Source organism: Pholis gunnellus, assembly GCF_910591455.1.
Source record: "Pholis gunnellus genome assembly, chromosome: 14".
Classification (NCBI taxonomy): domain Eukaryota; kingdom Metazoa; phylum Chordata; class Actinopteri; order Perciformes; family Pholidae; genus Pholis; species Pholis gunnellus.
The window spans coordinates 22,931,556-22,953,757 of record NC_136541.1 but is presented as its reverse complement, the minus strand read 5'-3'; the positions used below and the strand labels follow the sequence as shown (position 1 = coordinate 22,953,757).

The following is a 22,202-nucleotide window of genomic DNA, read 5'->3' as shown; positions in this document are numbered from 1 at the left end:
TTCTGCCTGGAACTTGGTAAAAACATGTGTAGCTAACTTTGTAAAGATTATAACATATAGACGCACTCTGCTTTACAGGAACAGTGTTGTTTTTTCATCTCGATCACCAGGTGATGTGGTGGTTCACGTTTACACTGTGATCTCTGGATGTTTCTCTTTTGACATCCTGATAGTTTCTTTAAACATATTGGAGGCTTCTTTTTCAGTTTTCCCAAAAATGAGATAATATCTCTAAATAGACGGCAGTTAGTGACCGTGTGAGCTCCAAGGTAACTCTGACAGCTTGGATTAGCAAAGGGTCAGTTATGACACATTTCTCGGCTTAGATTCATAAGTCACTCTTTAATATATAAAACATTTATATTCCACTTTTCTCTGTTGTTAGAGAAGTAGTCTAAAGTAGATGTTGTCATTCCTAATCTAAAAGAAGAGTAAAGGAATTTAGAAATGTCATAACTGAGCATATGTAACTATTAAAACTGTGTATGTAATATTAAGCCGTGCCATTGTTTCATTCATCCCTGAGGAAACAAGTCAAAGGTCAAGTACTTCAAATGGCCCTCAATCAAATCTACCTCAGTGACAAATGGAATTAAAACCCATCAAGCTGCATTAGCGCCCATGCGTAGAGGGGGCTAATATAGACCAAATGGAAAAAAGCTGTTTAACGTCAGGCATTACATGGAATCAAAGTGAGGACTAAGTGGGCTGCGTCCTCCTCTAGAGCCAATAAAGCCCAACCACACATCCAAGCATGCCGGCGCTCCAGCCCTGTAATCCACTTACTAACGGATGAGGATGATGTTATAATGGCACGAGTGCTCCTCATGACTTACACTCCTGTCATGTAAGTCCTGAATGGAAGAGAGAAGACGTGGCCTTTCTCAGTCTGACAGAGACCGGCATGGTATTAGAGCTGAGCTATCAATCTGTCACTTAGTCTCTGGATGCGAGGCATGAAGACGCAGGAGGGCGGAAAGATCGAGACCGTCTGACAGCTACGAGAGAGCAAAAAGAAGTTTCTTGCTTTCAATGCAATAAACTTCATTGTGTAGCCGAAGGGCCGGTGAGCGGATTCAATATCAAGTTACAATATTAATGATGGAAATAGACAGATGTTATACACTGAGTCCTCTCACGCAATTGAAAAACTCCTGAAGCCAGGGTTAATGCCGCCAAAGTATAGTATTCAATACCTGCAATGAAATGAAACAACAGACCTTTTGATCCAGAGCGGATTTTGACTTTGAACAGATGTGAAAGTCAAAACCACCATTTCCCCACACGTCACACGAGGACTGGAAATGAGTATTAATGGCACAAATGGTTTGAATCATTTGATTCAATTTGGTGTGTTTCATAAGAGCTAATATAGCATGAAGCCATGATGGTGTTCAAGTGTGTGTGTGTGTGTGTGTGTGTGGTGTGGGAAGGCATTAATGTAAAAACCGCACATTTGTCATGTAAACATTTATTCTCTTGGAATTAAATGAAGTCACTCGAGTCGGGTGCTCTAAAGAGCTGAAAAGACATTACACAATCAGTTTTTCTTAATGTAGTGCACCATCAGAGACTAACGCCACGCTACGGAGACGTTTGTCATCATATTATACATTAGCAGCTTTCACGCGATGCTGATGGCATACATTTTTGCGTGTAGAAAAATGAAACAGCCCAGTTAAAATAGCTTTATTCCCTATGTCTAGTCTATGTGTCGTCATGTACCTGGAAGCTGGAACAAGCCTCTACTGCAGCACTAAAGAGAGGATGCACCGCTGTCGTTCAGAGACGTTCACACGTCCCGGAGGAAAGGTGATGTCTGCCTGTCGGTTGTCTTATTCATAACGATCGTATTTGCGGAGATCTACAGAGACCTTTAAATGTGTTTCCAGAGCTATATTGTCTACATTAGTGTGCCCTGGTTGGATCTGTAGTGGGTGGAAAGGGAAGATGTCTGTACTTTTGTTAGTTATCATTCGGGATGCGCAAATACCACTTTTTGTCAAACCAAAGTACAGGTACTTACATTTGAGTACTTGCCAACACCGAGTACCAATATGAGTACTTAACAATACCATCACAGTTCTAACAATACATTTGTTGCTTACATTCTATTATTCAAAGTTTGTTTTCCTGATACAGAGCAGGGTTCTCGAAAGTAAAAAAATAATTGTTTCATCGTGTTATCGGTGAAATAATGAAAATAGATATTAAAAGTAATAAAAAGGAGAATAACTCAGAGGACCGGCTGGTCCGCCTTAAAGATCAGTCCACCTTAAAGATCAGCCCACCTTAAGTGCGCCACAGCCAGAGCGGCCAAGACGGCGAACTCGAGCATTCAAAACATGAGTCCACAAACCAACAAGTGACGTCACGACGACTACGTCCACTTCTTATATACAGTCTATGACATGAGTACATGAACACGGTATCGATGCATCCCTCGTCTTTCTGTATACTTCCTCTGGGGGGCACCAAAGTTGGAAGTTTTGCTAATATCCAACATTGGTGAGATCACGTTGCATAAAAGCACATTCTGCATCAAATACAGCTGTAATGTCACATACTAGGAAAGGTACATATAGCTGCCACTCATTGCCTTCCTAGTTCAAAAAGGAAAACATTGGCAACATTTGCATGCATGGGGTGAGCCAGCTATTGGCTACGCTGTCATTAAGGTCTTGGAAGTCACTGATGAAGTGACACCGTGTGTGTCCCGGGTGTAATGAATAAAACAATCAACAGAATATTGTGTCCACAAATAGAACAGCTTGGCAGCATATTGTCTGAAAAGGTTCGTCTCCCGGCTGCTTTCTCCCTCCTTCACCGGCCGAGAGAAGGTTACTGCTACATGAAAAACACTGACCAAGTGTTACAGATCAACGATTAAAGAGTAGGGTTTTTCATATTTAAATAAGGTACTGAGGTACAAAATAATGTAATACTAATCATACTACTAATACCAGTAATACAATTTAATTAATTAATAGAATAGAATAAAATGAAATAAAATACAATTGAAGATTTGATTGGAATAAATGAAAAGGATGGAAAAGAGAAGGTGTCGACAATTACCAAAATTGAAATCAGTAAATAAATAAAAAAATGTAATGATAACAAAAATAGCTTATGTTACAAATCATCACTGAGGTTCACGAGGCCTCTGAGGCTCCGGGCTCCCAAAACACAGAGCTGCAGAATTAATGTTAAAGATCAGTGCTGCTACCAACCAAGTATGCGAAACATGAAAACATGAACATAGTTCATTCTGATGTTTGAAAGTTTCAGTTTGTGCCACTGGAGGGACTCAACACCAAATGAAGGCAAACTAACTTCCTACGCTCACGTCATGTGAACTTTGGATGAATGTGACCATATTCTAAGCGTCGTTATTAAAACAACCATACAAATGTATGTTATTGCATATCCCCATTGTTTTGAATTCAAATGGTATAATGTGAAAAATGTATGTGTCAAAATGTCTAATAAGAACGATAAGATATTTTGTTTAGTTTTGTACGTGCATGAATCCCAAATGTTGCCGACAGTGTTACTGACACAGCAGGATTATTTCTGCCACAAAGCATATGTTTGCATTAGTTGCCTGCCATTTTGTGACGCAGTTATCAATAGAGACCTAATTTATTGATATGATAGTTTAATATTGATCCCACTTGTGCGACTGTGACAAGTGGCCGCATTAATGCGTACGGTAACAATATGACATCACAGCAAGAAAGTTATTACTTGTGTGATTGTTTGAAAGTGGCTAATAGTTAGCTGAGTTAACTCGCTAACGAGAACTCGCTAACGAGAACTCGCTAACGTTACTTTCACCTATTTCGGAAGAAGGAAATGACATCATGTGAGTAAATGTGACTAATCGTAACATGAAACTTTCTCCCAGCAGCTGGATGGTGAACATGATTTCTGACTGAGCCAAGCCGATAGAAGGGTCAGTAACCGTGGCTGTTTAACATCAATGGTCCAACGATACTTCACGACAAAGTCTGTCTTTAGCTGTAGTTGAAATTTCAGTTTTTAGAGGATTTGCAGAACAAATTTGAACTACTAGTTCAGAATGCAGCAGCTCAGCTTCTCACTGGTTTTAACGGACACACCACGTCACCTCAATCCTTAGAATCCGTCTCTCTCCATTGGCTCCCTGTTTGTTTTACAATTGGAACGAGTGGTATCTGATACATGTAGCAATAAGCTTGTCTAACATTCTCATCATGTTCGTATGTTCTTTGCTTATTCAGAATTCTACTCAACTCCTTAAATTGTCTTCAATATTGCATTCTGTGCCGTGATAGTCTGCAGCCACGTGTGATTTACATTCATTTTCAAATTATACATCATGAATACCAATTATGTTTAGTCATTGTCTTATTAATGTTGAATTAAAACTCCTCCGTCATTCAATATAATATGCTGTATTCTTTACTTCTGCATAAGGCATGTGTATATATATTAATACTCTGCCACGAATGTTTAGCCGATTCAAGCGAATTTCATTCCCAAAGTATCATCTGCACAAATCCCAAACTAATTTCTGCCCTCTCTCAGGTGTGACTAATTCATTTGGTGGCAGTGAAGGAGAGGTGGCAATTTCACTGTTTCTTCAAATGCTCGGAAAATTAGAAATATGCAGTGGAATGCAACGGCAATAACGGCTCAGGTATTCTGCATACAAGCTTACGATATAGCTGCTGGTGTAGCGAATGGTGACGGCTATTGAGCCCTCGGGTTCAGATAAGACCGAACGTCTCGTCCCAAGGAACCGAATGTCTTGCATTTCTTTCACACCATCGTTAACTTTCTTATTCATTACTGAAAATGTGAAAAAAAAACATGTGGCTTGTATGTTGTTTTACAAGGAGTGTCAATTATGATATGTAAAACTGTAAAAGCCAGACTGAGGCCGACTTTGTGACAGAAGGCAACAACAGAAAGATGTGACTTTGTTTGTGGCCATGAAGCTATAAAATATATTCATGAAGTTATTACAGCAGCTAGAAACATGAAAAGACAAAATACGGTGAAAGGCGACCTTTGTGATTTGCTTTTTTCCTGTCCTTTCTTTCAATCAGGGTTGTCTGTCAAAGACGGTACATTGAAGCTAAAAGGTTTCCTCTTGGCTCAGTATGAAGCCAGTGCGATGCCCTATACATTTGCAAAGGGACAATAAACTAGGACGTAGCACGTAAACATTTCTGCTCCAGTTTAAGTCTCATTTATTAAAAACATGCTGACTGCTTTATCCATCGACCCTCGCTAAGATCCAAACACACAGGCAGGAAATAATTTGATGCTAAAAACACAGACGGAAGAGGAAGAAACGCGTTCATCGAGAAATGATCCGGTAGCACAGACATTATGGTTTTTGTAGTTTTGTAGTTTCCTGTTTTCTGACACTGCTCTGAACCTAATCTAATTTAGCTATGTTTTAGTTACCGTGGATTGTGTGGAGTGTTGTGGTGCACTTTATTTAACTCGGCATACGAGGAAGCTTCAATATTTGATATGGTGGAAAAAAAAAAAAGGGAAAAGGAGCATCCAAGTTCCGAATACTTTGTGCATTCATACTGTGTACTTACACTCCTGGTGAAAGTTTAAAGCTACATTACTTGGTAACCTGGGGGCTGCTATCAGTCATATTATCACTTATTATCACCTTACATAGTTCTCATGATGAACATGTTAGCAAACTAATTCCCCTTCTGGTGGACCACCATAAAAAATATGGAAATTAGTCAAGGGCAAGAGATACATGTTGTTGTTTTTTCACCCTGTTTGAATGGTGCCATGAATTCCACATATTTTGGTAATTTATAATATTTTATAGAAACTGATTACATTATCAATTCCTCTTATCGATTGGATTCTTTATTGATTCCAGTAAAGAAACGTAGAGAAATGTTCAGTTTGTTGTAAAACTGTTGAATATGCGTAACTACAAAGACTACACAACCAAAAGTCGCTGAGTGCCGTCAGAACTTCCTCTCTCTCGTTGAAGCTGCTGGGATCGGTGAAATGATTTGCCCCCCCCCCCCCAATGCCAAACATACATACATAAAAATACGTGATAGATTTTATATATACACATAAATAAAAAGGTCCCATCGGGTCCCAAATCTAACTACGAGCAACTTTCACTCAACATATAAACGTCATTTATCATCGATATAGAAATACTGTGCAGTCTGTTTTTTCTTGTTTTGTTTTCGTCGAGAAACGAGCCATGCTGCTCTGTTGTCTGCGTCACAAAAATCCAGCAGCACTACAAACAGGCCGGGCACTCGGGCCACGTGTCCTCCTCACCGCCCAAAGGGAAGCCATGGATCGGTTGGTCTCGCTCGGCAGGCTTTTCAAAAACACGGCATGTTGTGACGCTCCGAGAGCGGCTCTGGAGGATCCAGCCGGGGACGGCTGCTTTACAAGTGGTCAGGGCCGCATTGATTGAAGGTTTATACGATCAATGCTATCAAAGCGGGTTTTAGGAGGGTCACCACATGAATGTCAATATCCCACGAGCCAACCTGTGTCACAATGACCATCTCTCCCCCGTAAACTAATGCTTTATGTCGCTGTGTGTGTGTGTGTGTGTGTGACTCCCTGTGCCTCTAGCTCACAGTAAAGGGTCGGCATGTTTTAAAGATCACTGGAAAATGAGCACAGTGTGAATTGTGAACTGCACAATCAGAGAATGCAGCCACTGTAACTGCTGTAGTCTCCGGCTGAAATAAAAAAAAATGTATCTTCATTTGTTAACTTTTCTTGTCATTAGATGTCTTTGTTTTGGTGCTTGCAGACATTTAAAAAGTTGCTTCATGGGCTCTAGATGCATCAAAAAAACGAAATCTAACCCCTGAGCTTAAAAAACCCTATTAGTCTTTCATATGATGTAACTGACTTGGTTGGGTCTGGATGCCTCCGTACTGAATGGGATGATCGATTGATCCGTTAAGGCCCCCGTGGCAAAATAAAAGCAGCCGTTAAAAATGTTGGAAATGAAAAAGGGGAGATTTGTGCATCACAATGATACACTAAAGCTTAAGAGTCTCGATGGATGGACTGATGGAGCCTCGTCGAATACCTGATGCTGTTGAAAATGTACTTTATATTTGTCTTCCTTTGGCCGGAGAGTTGAGGTTTCTACTTTGTAGCCGTCTCTGCCTGTAGGGTTGTGGCTGAAACCGAGGATGTGTGTTTGAACTGCCAGCATAGGCAAGGTTAGTCATCTATTATGGATGACCAGCCGCGGCCGGTGTAGGACATTGTGGTCACCTTGTTTGATGTGAACGCACGGGGGGAAGCTTTGAACCCTGCATGAGGGAAAAGTCCAACTTTAGAACAGTGCACTTCAAAAATAAAAAGAGTACAACTGTTGAAAATGACTCACTTCTCGGTTCAAATTGGCTTCAATATTGCATTTGAAAGGACCGGTGAAAACTAATTGTAGTCCTCAGGTAAGACTGTATTCTGGCTGGAGGACCAGACGCTTTCCTGGCCTCGGACCCCGACTTTGGTGCAGTTCATTGAACCCGATTCCCCTTTAGGAGTAGGCCAATGATAAGTCTGGCTTGTCCAAACTCATCCATTAGACATAAGCAGTCTCGTGGTGGGCGCGGTTGCCAGGCAATGAACCGCGGCAGATTAAACGTTCTGCTTTCTGGCTGAGGTGTGCAGACCTGGGACCATTTCAAGCCCGTTCCATGTAGCTGATGAAAAGAAAACGAGGCAACGTAAATGTTAACAGAAAGGCAGGATTTCATTTTAGCGACTTTTGGCATGCTGATAGTGGAATTTAGAGGCTTGTACTGTATATGGTGTCATTGAACTTTGAACTGGTTTTCTGATTTGACCTACACAAGTAAACAAGACCATTAGTGGAAGAAGACTCGTCATCTGCAGGTTCACCAGGAACTCCTTCTGCTCAGACTCCAACGAGGTGCCGCCGGACCGCCACGGGCAGACCCGGATCCGGCTTTGCTGCAGTCGGAGCTCCGGCATGGGGAAGAGCTTCTGCTTCCCCATGCCGAGCTTCACACTCTTCTGCTCTGTGCCCGGCAGAAGCGTCTCCTCCTCCGGCCAGGAGCAGAGCTTCACCTCGCTGACCGTCAACTACACCGACACCACGCTGCTGGAGGTCTGGGCCGTATTGTTGGACCCGCTGGAGGGAAGGGAGGCTCAGAAGCCAGCTGCAGAAAAATTTCCCCAAAGGACTCTGGTGCTTAGAAACACGACCACTTTCGTGCACAGGAACCGCCACAATCAACACAAAATCAAAGTTCCTTGTAATAACTTAAATCAACGATTAATCAGCAAATATGTTTTGAGAACTGTTTATTGTTTAGGGCAGGCAAAAAGGTCACACGGGTGTAAATCTGAGGTGGCAACCTGAATCAATTGGAAGGGCTCTCTCTTCACTCTCAAATAATGATCGAAATAAATAAATAAAGTTTGTCCTGTTGGAGTGATGTCTCAGCAATTACCTTGATGGGTACAATGTTAACATTGCTTGAAGACAAGGTGAACTAAACAGGAATAACTCAGACTTTCACCCTGTTTCCTCCCTGCTGTTTGTTGCATAAGCATACGCCAGAAAGGTTTGGTAAGATGCTGCTGACACCAAGCAATTCAGACATTCGCAGCTGCATCCCGAAGCGTCCGAAGTGTCTACCTGTGCTGACTACCGCTGTCCTGTACTCTCCCAAGACAGGCAACGGAAAGCGGCCCAGTGACAGCTGCACGCTGGAGCCCATAAAGCAGCCGTCACGGGACCCCTCTTTTTTCATCCATGAGGAGTTGAACAAGTGACACGGCTTTGGATTTATAGGTCGGAGGCCTCCAGCAGGGTGGCAAGCTCCAGAGGGGGGGCCTGGGCAGCGCAGCGGCAACGTCGCTTCCATCTGTTGTCACGGTCTGCTCGGATCTGCATGCTAATCCTTCCCTGCCCACACCTTCATGCAAATCACCACCCGTGGCAGCGCTGCAGCTCTTTCAGGGAGAGGAATTAACGGAGCGGGGGACCCCAAGATGGGACGTGAAATGCAGATAGAGAGGGGAGAAGCAGAAAGTCAACGCTAGAGTGTGCGTCCAGTGGATCGTCTCGATGGCTAATACGCAGAGGAGCGGTCAAGGACGGTCATTTGTTTCAAGGTCTGCAACGTCAGTGCGGCGCCCTCACTCCTCTCGGCAGATGTGGCTCCCGGCAAACGTCTACCCAAGCTGACTAATCATTTGCCTGTGCAGCTATAATATGCTTTCAATGTCTGAAAAACACGCATCATCCATCAAAACGTGGTTGTAATGTCTTTGGGCTGGGAAAAAAAGGGCACTGGGAGTAGGTGTGGCATATCTAAGATCTAATAAATATACATTTCCTCAGGCGAGCGAGGGCAGAGCTGCGAGATCTAAGGATTCATTTCCTACTCTGCCCGACGGAGCAGATAAGGTTTGATACAGTGCGGGCATGCCAAAATCTGCATTCTGAGACTGAAATGTACAACTTTTAAGAATTGCGTGTTCCAAAGAGAAATACTAACTTTTAGTACAGTTACAGTTACAGAAGAGGCACAGGGTTGGTGAATGTTGCACATGCAACACACGTTTGTCGTTTTGTGTCTTTGTACACAGCTCTTACGTTGTTCCTTTGCAGTTAATTTACAATCAGCAGTCAAGTGTCGGACCATCTTTTTGGAGGACACGTTTGGCCTTTTCGCAGCCATGGTGACAGGCGTGGGCTAAAACCTTTGATTTATTTCAGAACACACAGGAAGGGGACATGGTATGTTATCTCAAAGATGATTCATCTGACAACACTAAAATAACTTTATATATTTAAATCCATCTTAATGAAACAGCAAGAAAGGGGGAGGAAAAAAGCCATTTCTTTTCTTCATCCTTTTAATTTAGCAAATGAAAGAATTTGGCCAATTAAAAAGTTCTTTTGACTGCACGTCAAGAGAAAAGATCTAGTGATATGAGACTTCAAGAACCGTTTTCTATTTCCAGCTGCTTTTGGGAACAGAGAGTTTTACCATGACAGAGATGTGCAGGATGCGGAGCTCCTCCTTCGCTGAGTCGTTGGCCGGGTCCTGGGTGGGCTCCGGGAGGCTCAGGCTGCCGTCCTGGTGGTGGATGTGGAAGAGCAGGGTGCCGTTCTCCAGCCACTGCTGCCTCCAGCGCACCAGAGGGATGTCCTCGGAGTTCCCAGAGATCTCTGCAGGAGACAACAGACGGGACAAAGGGGACAGGATGAGAGGCCATTCACTGATGCGCCACAGATTAGTACCGAACATCATGACCACTGGAATTTCAGCAAGTTACCAGAAAACAGACAGGTCATGGTGATGGTTAAATGTCAATAGATGTGATTCAACATTTGAATGTGATACAACAGAGTGTGTGCTAGGACTGGACAATATATCCATATTATATCAACATCATGAAATGAGCCTATATGTTAGATTTTGGATATCGTGATATGGCATATGTGTCTTTTCTTGGTTTTAAAGGCTGCATTACAGTAAAGTGATGTCATTTTCTGAACTTGCCAGACTGTTCTGTGATTTACCATCATATCCACATTACTGACTATGTCAATATAAAAAAAAAAAGGTCAACCATTTAATATTGTCACAATATCGATAGTGAACTTTGATTCAAACTATTGTAATATTTATTATATATTATATTTATGGATGACGGTTGCAGTTGTAAACAGTTTGAAACCATTTGAAACACACGTAACAACACTTGGAAATGTTGAGGCAACCTTAATTCTCGGTGCACACGGGACACGAACAGTCTCCTGGGTGAAAGTCCTGTGTTTAGTTTTTTCACCCATCCAGCACCCAGAACTCCTCCCGACATGGACTCAGTTGAAACTTATTTGTTGTAAGTCAAAACGTAAAACATCGCTTATCCAGTGAACTACCTCAACGTCAACTGGAGATGAATTGGCACAAGATTAGTCCAGACAATCATGGTTCCCAGATGATGTATCCTAATGACATCATGAGGTCATGTTAGAGAGTCAGCTGTATTCTGTGTTTAGTGCTGATGAGCAACCCAGTTCATACCCTCAGGGTTTTTTTGACTTTGTGTTCATTCATAAATGTACAAACTGAACACCAATGTTCACCAAGATCAAAAACAAATTGAATGATAACGTGTGTCACATTGTGCCTGCTGTAGCCAGACCGCAACACGGGAGACGGAACCGCGAGACGAGACCGTGGACGTAGGGCTGCACAATTAATCGAATTTTAATCACGATCACGATTTTGGCTGCCACAATTGGGAGGTGTCATGCGCGCACCACACCCTGCAGCAGCAACCTCAACACAAGTTCTGTCTGCAGTCGACTCCGGTATTAGTATTAGAGTAGAGAGACAGGAGCTCATCTCTCAAGCCAGAAAATGTCGACAGGCTGGTGTTTCTTGCCAAAAACCTGTAGGCCTAACACCTTGTTATTGCCCTTTCTGCATAGGCCTGAATTGTTTTCATTTGGTTGCATTCTGTGATGGCATATTTATTTTTAGTTAGCCCTTTATTTTGGGTACAAATTTTATTTATATTTTGCTTCAGGTGAATAAGAACCGTATTCGTTTTATTTTGATGCAAAGACGTGTACATTAGCTGGAATGTAGCACAACATGGAAGTGAAAGTAGTGCTCTGTTGATTTAATTTTGGGTAAAAAGTGTTTGATACTATTTCATTCATATTTTCCTTCTATGAGATGCACTGTGATAAGGACCAGTCTGATGCAAAGATGTGTACATTAGCCAGAATGTAGCACAACAATGGAAGTGGACGCAGTGTTCTTGTTCATTTAAACGTGAAAATGCAATAAAAAGATGTTGTCCCTAAAATTAATGAATAGTCGTGATAAGTAATCGTGATCTCAATATTGATCGAAAATAATCGTGATTATGATTTTGGCCATAATCGTGCAGCCCTACGTGGACATTTGTGTCAAGTCTCGGTTTCAGAACCTTAAACCCCTCGTTTCCATTATTGTAATCAGTCATTTGATTTTATTATTATACATTATTAATATTCATTTGATTCAATTCTTCTGTCCACTCTTTTGTAGTGCTTCTCCTACATGAGGCTGATAGGGTGAACACATACATGGTGGTCAACTGCATGCCATAGGTAGTCAGTACCAGCTCTATCAGCTGAGAGAGCTCATATCAGAAGAACCAAAAGCAAGAAATGATGAAACTCAAGAGGTAGAGATGAGTAACATTTTTCAGCGGCGGAGCATCAGAAACATTGTGCTTCATGTCACACCTCGGCTTCCTCAGACACATCACTCCTCGCTGTTTGAAATATTAGTGATGCACACACTCACACACACACACACACACACACACACACACACACACACACTGTGCAGAGATGGAAAAACATTAGGAATGCATGACGGAGCTTTGTATGCGATTCTCTGTTGTGTAAGTGTGAAGAGTAGAGGAGAAGCATCAGGCTCCTGAGTCAGGAGAGGTAAGAGCGCTGACGGGGAGATATAAATCGAAACAGAGATCACAGAAAGTGCAACCGGGACTCCACATTGACTTCCACCTCATATTCCACAAAACTAATCTGAACTCACAACACACAGTGAGCAAGGATTCTGTTATTGCAGGTCAAAAGATATATCTACATAGAAATTGGGCCAAATGTTTTGTTCAGCTCCTTCAGTGACTCAATTTCAATGTGTAGCTGGATTCTACATTAAAATGTAGTAATCGAAATGCTGCTCAAACAACGGTTACATGAAACAGAAATACACTCAACCAAAGAAACAAGAGCATGCCCGTCCTCTACAATACGTCTGAACTGTGCTGCAGAAGCATTTTGAACTAATGTAGGAAAACAAATCTCTTGTAGGGAGGGGAAAACTTGATTCTTAGAAGCATCACGATCCTCCCTTAAACGATTATGATTCGATGCAGAAAAATAAATAAACAGAAATTTAAAACTCAATTCTCAGCGTTATGATGGCCTGAAACAGTTCTGTGACACCGTGCTGTCCGTTCTTTAACCGCTGCCCCTGAACGCAACAGACATAATACACGTTATCTTGTTTACGTGCTAAGCTAGGCTACATGCTAGCAGAGTTCTGGTGAATATGGAAACAATGTGACCGACTCCTCCTGGATTAAAAGGAGAGTGAAGTGAACCAGGAAGTAGACTGAAACTGTGGCAATGCAATTGGCGAGTGCCAGATTGTGATCAGCCCCAACTTTTTTTTTATTAACTCATGGAAAATAGAAGTTTTTACACGGTTTTCACAGGACAGAGAGGAAATAAAGAACTTAAAGGTGTTCAAAATGCTATTTTTTGTGCTACAGTCTCACATATGTATTTAAAGTATGGCTATTAAGTGTAATGTTTTATGACAGGTTTATAGTTCCCAATGTCAGTAGCCCTTATTCCCTCTCACATGCTTAATTAGGATCAGGTCCTGTGTATTGCCCCCCATGTGCAGGATGGTGCACAGTAGACACCCTTCTCCTGCTTATGGGTCACTTTGGACTTCCGGCCATGAAGTATATTATCACACTAATTTCTAGTATGACCCAGTGCTGTGCACACATCTATTACCCAAATATATTGTGCAGCTCCACTAGAATAAAAGCTATCAAATTATTGAAAGCTAATTTTTACACACAGATGTCACAATGAACTGAACAGAGAGGCGGCGGCGAGCACAATGCGGAGCAGCAAATGATGGTGGGGGTGGGGGTGCGCTGAAGGGACACAATCCATTAGCGAATAGTTCATAATTGATCAAAGTCCGTGCCGTGGCGCTGGCTTTTATTGGCGCTGCGGCGCAGCGCTGGTTGAGGGCAGAAATCACAGCTTGTAAATAATAATGAGGATTAGGCCTGATCAAAAGGAGAAGAGGAAAAAAAGGCCAGAACTGAGCACTAGTGTTGGCATGGGAGATGAGAATCAGGACGAGAACAACAAGGACCGGGAAGCCATCGGGGTAACGGAAGGTAAAGCATCAAACACTCGAGACACCCAGCGCTCACGACACAAAACCTACTTATCCCTGTAAAGCTCTATCTACAGACACAACAACTTTACACCCATTACTTCCTGACAATGGAGCAGCAGGAGAGATTTTACTGCTGATCACAGGCTTTAACGCAGCGTGCAAAACTTCAGGTGCTCGTATCGAGTTACACACCACCTTTGCACCTGCACGACGTGGGTCTCCATTGGTTCAGGGCTTTCAAATGACTGTTTGGTAACTCGTCTGGAAGTTTGTAGTTCATGAATTATTATAATGACACAAGTGATGAGTTACAAACCAGGGGCGTGCTGTTTGAAAGACACGGGTACAGAGAAAGCAGGGTCTGTTGCACTATGGGAAATGTATTGTATTGTTTCTTGTAAGTTCCCTACATACCATACATACCGTAGTATACCATACTATACCATACCGCACCGTACCGTAGTATACCATACTATACCATACCGCACCGTACTGTAGTATACCATACTATACCATACCGCACCGTACCGTAGTATACCATACTATACCATACCGCACCGTACCGTAGTATACCATACTATACCATACCGCACCGTACCGTAGTATACCATACTATACCATAACGCACCGTACCGTAGTATACCATACTATACCATACCACACCGTACCGTAGTATACCATACTATACCATACCGCACCATACCGTAGTATACCATACTATACCGCACCGTAGTATACCATACTTCACCATACCGTACCATAGTATACCGTACTATTCCATACTATACCGCACCGTAGTATACCATACTATACCATACTATACCGTACCATACCGCACCGTACCATACAGCACCGTACCATACCGCACCATACCGTACTATACGTACCATACTATACCGTACCATACTATACCGTACCGTAGTATACCGTACCGTAGTATACCATATTATACCGCACCATACCGCACCGTACCATACCATACTGTACTATACGTACCATACTATACCGTACCATACTGTTAAGGAGATACAAAATTTTATTTGTATGGACTAAAACAAATCTTGTAGTAGTTCTAATGATTTACATATCTACTTAGAGCTAGTGTAAACAGCTCATAATTCATCTCTAATATCTATTTATGTTGTTGTGAAAACATCGCCTTCAAAGTGGATTTATTCAAGTTTATCACAAACACTACAAATTGCATGTGAACGCATCATGATAACGTCATGATTTACATTCGCCCAGTACTTATTTTCACTGAACAGAGCCTGAACGCATCATAATGTAACTGAACCGAACCTTCGTCCTGCTGATTTACACTGATTGGTTGTTTACAATGTAACAATCGATCAGTACGGAGTGATCTGTTACACCACTAACGTTCAGCCAGTGTGCTGCTTTAACCTCGAACTATATATGGTGCCAACTAGCGAGGTTAGCACCATTTAATCCACTAGTCGACGAACACTAGCATGCTAATATTAGCATATTGAAACCAATAGTGTGAACTAGTGTCGGCTTGTTATCGTCATAAAGAGCTCGTCTTTCTTCTGCTCCCAGGCGTTCTTCTTTAAGTGTTTAGTTAACTGATGTTTCATATGTAAATGAACAACTCACTCCACGCTCGCCATATATGGAAGCACTTACCTGGCTTAAACTATTCATGGTAAGAGCCGGCATCATTAATATTTGGTGCACACACATAAGATCACATGCAGTCCCGGTGTAGCGCTTCACTTCCCCGCCGTGTGAGCGCACACCACGTCCTTAGTCAGACAGCCCATTACGCTGATTACTGGCAGAGGAAACACTGGCATGCTGGATAACAGCCATAACCCTAATATAGATTAGAAGCTATTTACAAACCCAAACACTGACACAGCAGGGTGTGTGTGTGGGTGTGTGTTTGTAATTGTGAGTATAACAAGATGTGGCCCTAACAATGACTGATGCCCTCGTACCGCAGTGAAGAGGGAGTTCCCCTCTGCCTGTGGAAACAGATTGGAAGAGTCCCAGCTGGTTTTAACCTAAATGCAAATGTTGTGCCAGAGTGTGACGGGGCACGTTAAAAATATATATATAAAAAAAATAAGTGTGCTCTCTCTCTCTCTCTGGGGACTAGTTTGCCATGAGAGCAGGATTAATGAGAGCGCCTTGCTGCACGGGACCGTGTGCAGCACCACCCAGCAGAGAGGTAGGAGGGAGGGAGGAAGGAAAGGAAGAAAGAGGTTTGGAAGAAAACAGGAATACAATGCAGAAGGGAGTGGTGGAAACGGGAGAGGAGAGAGAGAGTGGCCACCCACCAGCATTCAAATGCATCAAAGTAATCTGATCAGGCCGCATTATGAGTGGACCTCCTCTGAATGCACAAAACATCTCATTTAAAGGAGTTTCCATTAAATTGATGCAGCATCAATCCTGAGCATTTTGAAAAATAAAAAAGGCAGAATCTTTAATCCAAGCACAAACAGATGGGCAGTATCGACAAAGAGGATCCCAGCACAAAGCAGTAGTTTTTCCCATTCCCCTAATTGATTGAGGAAGTGATAGATTACCGACAGTTCCGCTGTGTGTTTGCTTACATGTGGACGGACTGTGCTTTCCATTAAAATGAGATGGAAAAACATCAAGCGCTCAGCGCAGCGGATTAGAAAACCCTCGGGGGGGGGGGGGGGGGGGGGGGTGACAGTGAAGTAGTCATTTTTTGGGGAGAATCCGGTAATATAACACCGTCAGATTGTTGGCGCCCAGCGGGGAGGTTTAGTTCTATTCCAGAACATCACAGCGAAGTGTCGGTGGAGTGAAATCATTCATCTTATTGGAGAGTGCTGGTGGACAAGACGAGGGGCTCCGTGTGAAACTGGAGCTGAGACGGATTCACTGTCAGGCTTTACAATGATACATTGATATGATGATAATGATATATTAAGTACAACAAACTAATGTTGAACTTTGAGAGGTATCCGTCCATGCAGTCTGGATTCCATTTGTCCAGGTTCTGAGATCTCTCTTTTCTGAGTCCTGACGTCACCTCGCTCTGTTCCACCAGCTGCTGCAACGCGCTGCCATCTCCCATCCAGGTGTTTTGAATTGGTCTCTCTGATAAGGTGGAGCCTGGTCCTCTGGTTTACTATCCGTTCTTTTAGATAACAAGAGTTCCCACCACAGCAACTGGAATCAGACTGTGATTTTTATCATTACACAACAATGACTTGTCTTCTTAATTAGCATTAAAAGAAGAACGACAGAATTATGAAACATCTCCAGAGTGGGTTTTAGAAAAGTCTTGTTTTTGCAAGTTACAAAGACTAAGTTTTAAGTTGTATGTCTGAAATAAGTCATGGTGTGCAGATATCCCACTAAGCAGATATAATGCTATTCAAAAAAGTGTGTGGTTTTTAAGTTAGTGTAGTATATTTAGAGAAATAAGGACTCCTCTTTCAAATGTTGGGTTATTTACATATTATTATGTGACATGCTTACTATCATTTGTTTTCTGAACTTCTTTTGATGGAGAACCTACAAACCAATGTCCATACTGTGTTTGTAGCCCCCAATTAATCAAGTTTGAACTACTATAGATGCTATAGAAAGAACCCTAAGAATCAAACGAATGCATAAATCATAATATGATGCAGTACAACAATAAAAACTAACACTGAACAGTAAAGAAATGTTGGTTTCTCTTTCACTTTGAACTTCGGTGTTCACAGCTAGATGCAGAAAGTTCAACAGGATGACAGAACAGGATGTCCCAGAGACCTTGCTGTTTTCTAAGGAACTACAAATGAACCAATACGTCACAATAATCAAAGTATAAATCTGTGCATTAACTACAAAATGTAAAAGGACAAAAACACCCATAGTACTACAAAACTAAAGCCCCACCACTCAATGCAGCCTGCGTCTGAGTTCCCTCTCGACTCTGTTCCACCGGGACGCGATAACCATCGTCGCACCGCGCGGTCACCAGAGGCACGGCGATAAGCACAATTTACTTTGGCGTTGTTGACTCTTAAAATTCCCCGAACTTAACAGTAATGAACGACTATTAGGGAGAATGCCACATCCTCGAGGCTGAGAGGGGGGAGGAGAGCGTGCATCAGAGACGGGGTGCTAATTTCCAGCTCATTATTCCTAAGCGAGCGCGTGGAGGGCGTCCTTCAAGCCCGTCCTCCAGCTGCAGCAGAGCCAGGGCTGATTTGTGAGGGGGGGAGGGGGGGCTGTGAAGTGTCCGGTTCACACGGTAAACACAGCGTTTGAGCCTCGATCGAGGGCTCGGGACGACTCTGGCATAACAAAACCTTCTTCAGTGAATGCATGACGATCTGAAAATGTTTTGTGACCTTTTCAGAGAATGTGAATCTATTTTACGCTAAAAGGATCAGTAGAGCAAACCCTCTTGGAATGCCTGGAGCTGAGCTAAACGGTCTATATGACTCTTATATCCTTCTTCCTGCCTATAGTTCTGTTTGTAAGGAGAGAGTAATGTCAATATCACCATGGAAACTAAGCTTGATCCTGAATGGATCATGACGAACCATCAATCAAAACGGGAGGTCACAATGTGGCACACAATGTAATATCTCAGCTGTTATAGTGGAGAATCTTCTGACATTATTTAGAATATGATAACATACTGAAATATAGTGAATATTAAGGGAGTCGGGGCACAGATGACCCTCTGACTGTAAAGTTTAACTTCCCCTCAGAACATAATTGAGCATGTGCAGACTCTCTGCTGAGACTCTCTGTGTTCCATCTCATGCCGAGTCAATGCTCAGCCCGGCATAGAAACCAGTGTAGCCGAGTCTGACAACGTGCTGGTGTGCTCTGGTGCCCTGCGCTGTGAATGTTAAACTGCCTCCATCTGGAATCAGCATGCAGTCTGCTCTGCTGATTTTCTAAAAGATAAATAAATAAATAAAAGCAAATACAGCTCCAAAATAAAGACAAGTTTTTTAAAAAGAGAAAACATGTTGAGTAACTACTGACGTCTCCATATTGATTTTCACAGCTGCGAGTGAACTCCAGAAGAGCTGAAGAGAGCGAAGGTTTTTCAATCTTGTCAAGCTCTCCTCTTATGCATCACATATACTGCTCACAATAACAACATGTGTTTGGTTGTGTACTGTCCAGTACATAGAATAAAAGAAAAGATTCTATGCCCGACTTCACAATGTGGCCAAATCCCGGTCCCGGTTTACAGTTCTTTGGAACAACGTTCCATAAAGTACGCTGCTTTGCTGAAGTTGGGAAATGACCTATGAATGTGGCGTCTTTTTCTCTTTCACAAACTCTTATTATCTTCATGAGGCACAGACTGGGTCCTGATTAAAGGGGACGTAACGTTTGATGATACAAGACCAGGGTTTAATATTTGATGTATTCAGCAATTTGGGGAATGTAGTCAACATATCAGGTGTACATGTGGTGTTTAATGAATGCTCTGCTTTGGATCATGGACTGTATGCAAGAAGAGGACGTAGTTGTCGTGATGTTGCTCGTTGGTTTGTGGACTGACGTTTTGAGTTCTGCCTTTTGGCCGTCGCCATCTTGGTTTTGTGCAACCAGTGAACTGAAGTGACCATATTCAGACTGAGGAGGAGTGATCTGGAGACGTACCTCTATGATAGTGCCGCCCTAGCTAGAATGTAAAATACAGCTGTTTGGTGGATGGCAGACTAGTAATATCAAGCTAGTACTCAAAACTCTTAATGTCCATGTGTGTGTCTGTGCATCCATCCTTCTTAAATCCATTTAAGCAATTTGAATTATTCTATAATGTTATTCCATATTTGTCTGCTACTTTCATGAAGGAGGAAGATGGTTATGTGTCTGTCAATACTTTTCCAACCTCCCTGTCTGTCTGTGGAAATTTGATTCTATACTGAGGAGGTCAATATTTATGAAAGATTTAAATCCAATCAGTTGTTCTAAAAGAGCTGGGCACAAACATTTAAAGTGTGGAGGGTGTCTGTGTCATCACGCCGCTGTCCATGGTGCTGAAATGCATCGGAGGAAAAGGATAGAACGACAGTATAGTCAAAGCCAGCTCTCTTACTCATTCATTTGAGCTCATCTTTTTTGTGAGCTATTGCTGTAATTCATTTATTGAGATTAATGTACATTTTGTAGACTCCCCACAAAACAAAATGTCTGTAAAGTATAGTTTATGTATAACTTACGATAACTGAAGTAGTGCCCTTAACTCAAGCCAAGTTACGTATCAAACGTGATTATTTTAAGCAAACATTTGCTGTATCAGTTTGAATAACCAAACACAAACACTTGTTTGTATCAACCTGAGGCCTGCAACATGTTCTCAACTCACTTTGTTTCCTCTTGCCTCCTGTTATGGGATAAGTGGCGATACCCCACCAAAACGCAATTCACTCGTGTGAGGTGAATCTATAAAGTGTCTGACTCGGACCTAATAGCATGCTCTCCTCTGGTCCAGCCCCCACTTTGACATTTAGTTTGGCGAGACAAGTGCATTTTTCACACAACATTGTGTTTCCTGTTTTAGGCCTGCAGACTGCTTCTTATTACAGCACAAAGTGACAGAGAACATGAGAGGCAAATGCTAGAGGGTACGCTTCGGTTTTAAATTTCAGCATGTCGAGACTGTAATGTGATGATATCGACAGGCTCTTTCAGACACTCGCAAACAGATTTGTTTCAGGGAAATCATCAGCCAAACACCGCTGTGAGAGAAATGCTGTTTTATCCAAAGCTTGTTTACCCAGTGGGAGAGGGAGAAGGGGGGGGGGGGACCATATGGCCGTGGAGCTGTGTGCTTGTACTGGGATTTAACAGCGGAGAGAGGTGTGTGTGTGTGTGTGTGTGTGTGTGTGTGTGTGTGTGTAGGTGTGTGTGTGTGTGTGTGTGTGTGTGTGTGTGTGTGTGTGTGTGTGTGTGTGTGTGGTGGTAAGAGGAGGTGAAGCTATTCTGCTCACATCCTCATGCGGTGTCAGGGGAAGCTGCCCGAACTTACCTCTCCTATCTCAGTCATAGCTTCTGGTTAGAGTGAGGAGGGAAGGGAGGGAAGTAAAAGAGGCCCCTCTTTCTGGGGGGGGGCATTAATATTGAAGCTAGTGCAAAGGGATTACTAGAGGAGGAGGGCGGTGGAGGAGGAGGTGGATGGGACGAGGAGGCCGGGAGGAAGAAATACTGAGGAGAGATACAGAGTTGTGGATTTTGATCGGAGGTCATATCTAAATTCAAACTTCAGGGTACGAACCCTCCACTGCTGCTTCAACACAAGCACAAGTTACCGATCTGTGGACCACACAGGCTTCCTTAAGCAGCCGGCCAAACATGTCTAGAATCCTTATCAAAGACCTCCCCACCACCACCTACAACACAGCCGACAGACCTCTTTCCTGCTAGTAAACACGATGCGGAAGTGAAGGAATACATCTCTGATACTTTATACTGGCTTTATTATTAATATGGACAGTCACTCACTCTCCCGGACCGCGGACTAGCTGATAAATGAGTTGCTATCACCAGATAAGTGACCCCTCTGTTCAGACCATTTTCTGTAATCAGTGCAGCACGAAAACATGGCTGCATTAGCGAGCTAGCTAAGAAGATAGCATTCCGCTTGTCAGCTTGCCAGTTGCACCATGCCTTCATGCCACACTAGTTACAGTAAATAACCATCTCTTTCTTAATACTTTAGCTTGCTGCGGTGCAGCAGCCATGACAGCTAAAGTTAGCAGAAGGCTAAGCTAAACTAGCAACATTTTCTCTCTATCTCTGAAACAGCTACTAATGACCGTTTATCATCTTAAATGTATGAAATACAGAGTCTGGCACTCAACAACACAGCAAGATGACATGTGAATGTTTAACTTCAGCCTACTCTGAGGCGGTTCGTGTTTGCCTCCAGTCTTTCTTTTGTTTTGTCTCTAGCTTACGCCATGACATAATCATGACATCGGCTCTAGAGGGGCCTCTAAGAACCGCTGCAGTGAAAGGTGGAAAACATTCTGCGATCATTTCTTCAGCATGATGACTCTGAGGACGTTTCCTTTAACCAGCAAGTAAACAGCACGATAGTAGAGAAACCTTGATTTTGACGATACAATGATCCTGAGGTTCATTAATAAAACACCTCGTGAAACAAAAGAAGCCTGAGGGAAGATTTTTAAAAAGCAGACAGCTACTCTT

General features: G+C 42.6%; 1 protein-coding gene across 1 annotated transcript in view; it reads right to left on the bottom strand.

The window, feature by feature from the left end:
• Positions 1-22,202, bottom strand: part of astn1 (astrotactin 1) — a gene marked incomplete at both ends in the record, with an annotated part of 365,883 nt that overhangs the window by 295,129 nt on the left and 48,552 nt on the right. The window contains one exon of the mRNA XM_079173654.1: positions 10,047-10,228. Coding sequence (XP_079029780.1) covers positions 10,047-10,228 — 182 coding nt within the window. The remainder of the gene's footprint in view (positions 1-10,046; positions 10,229-22,202) is intronic.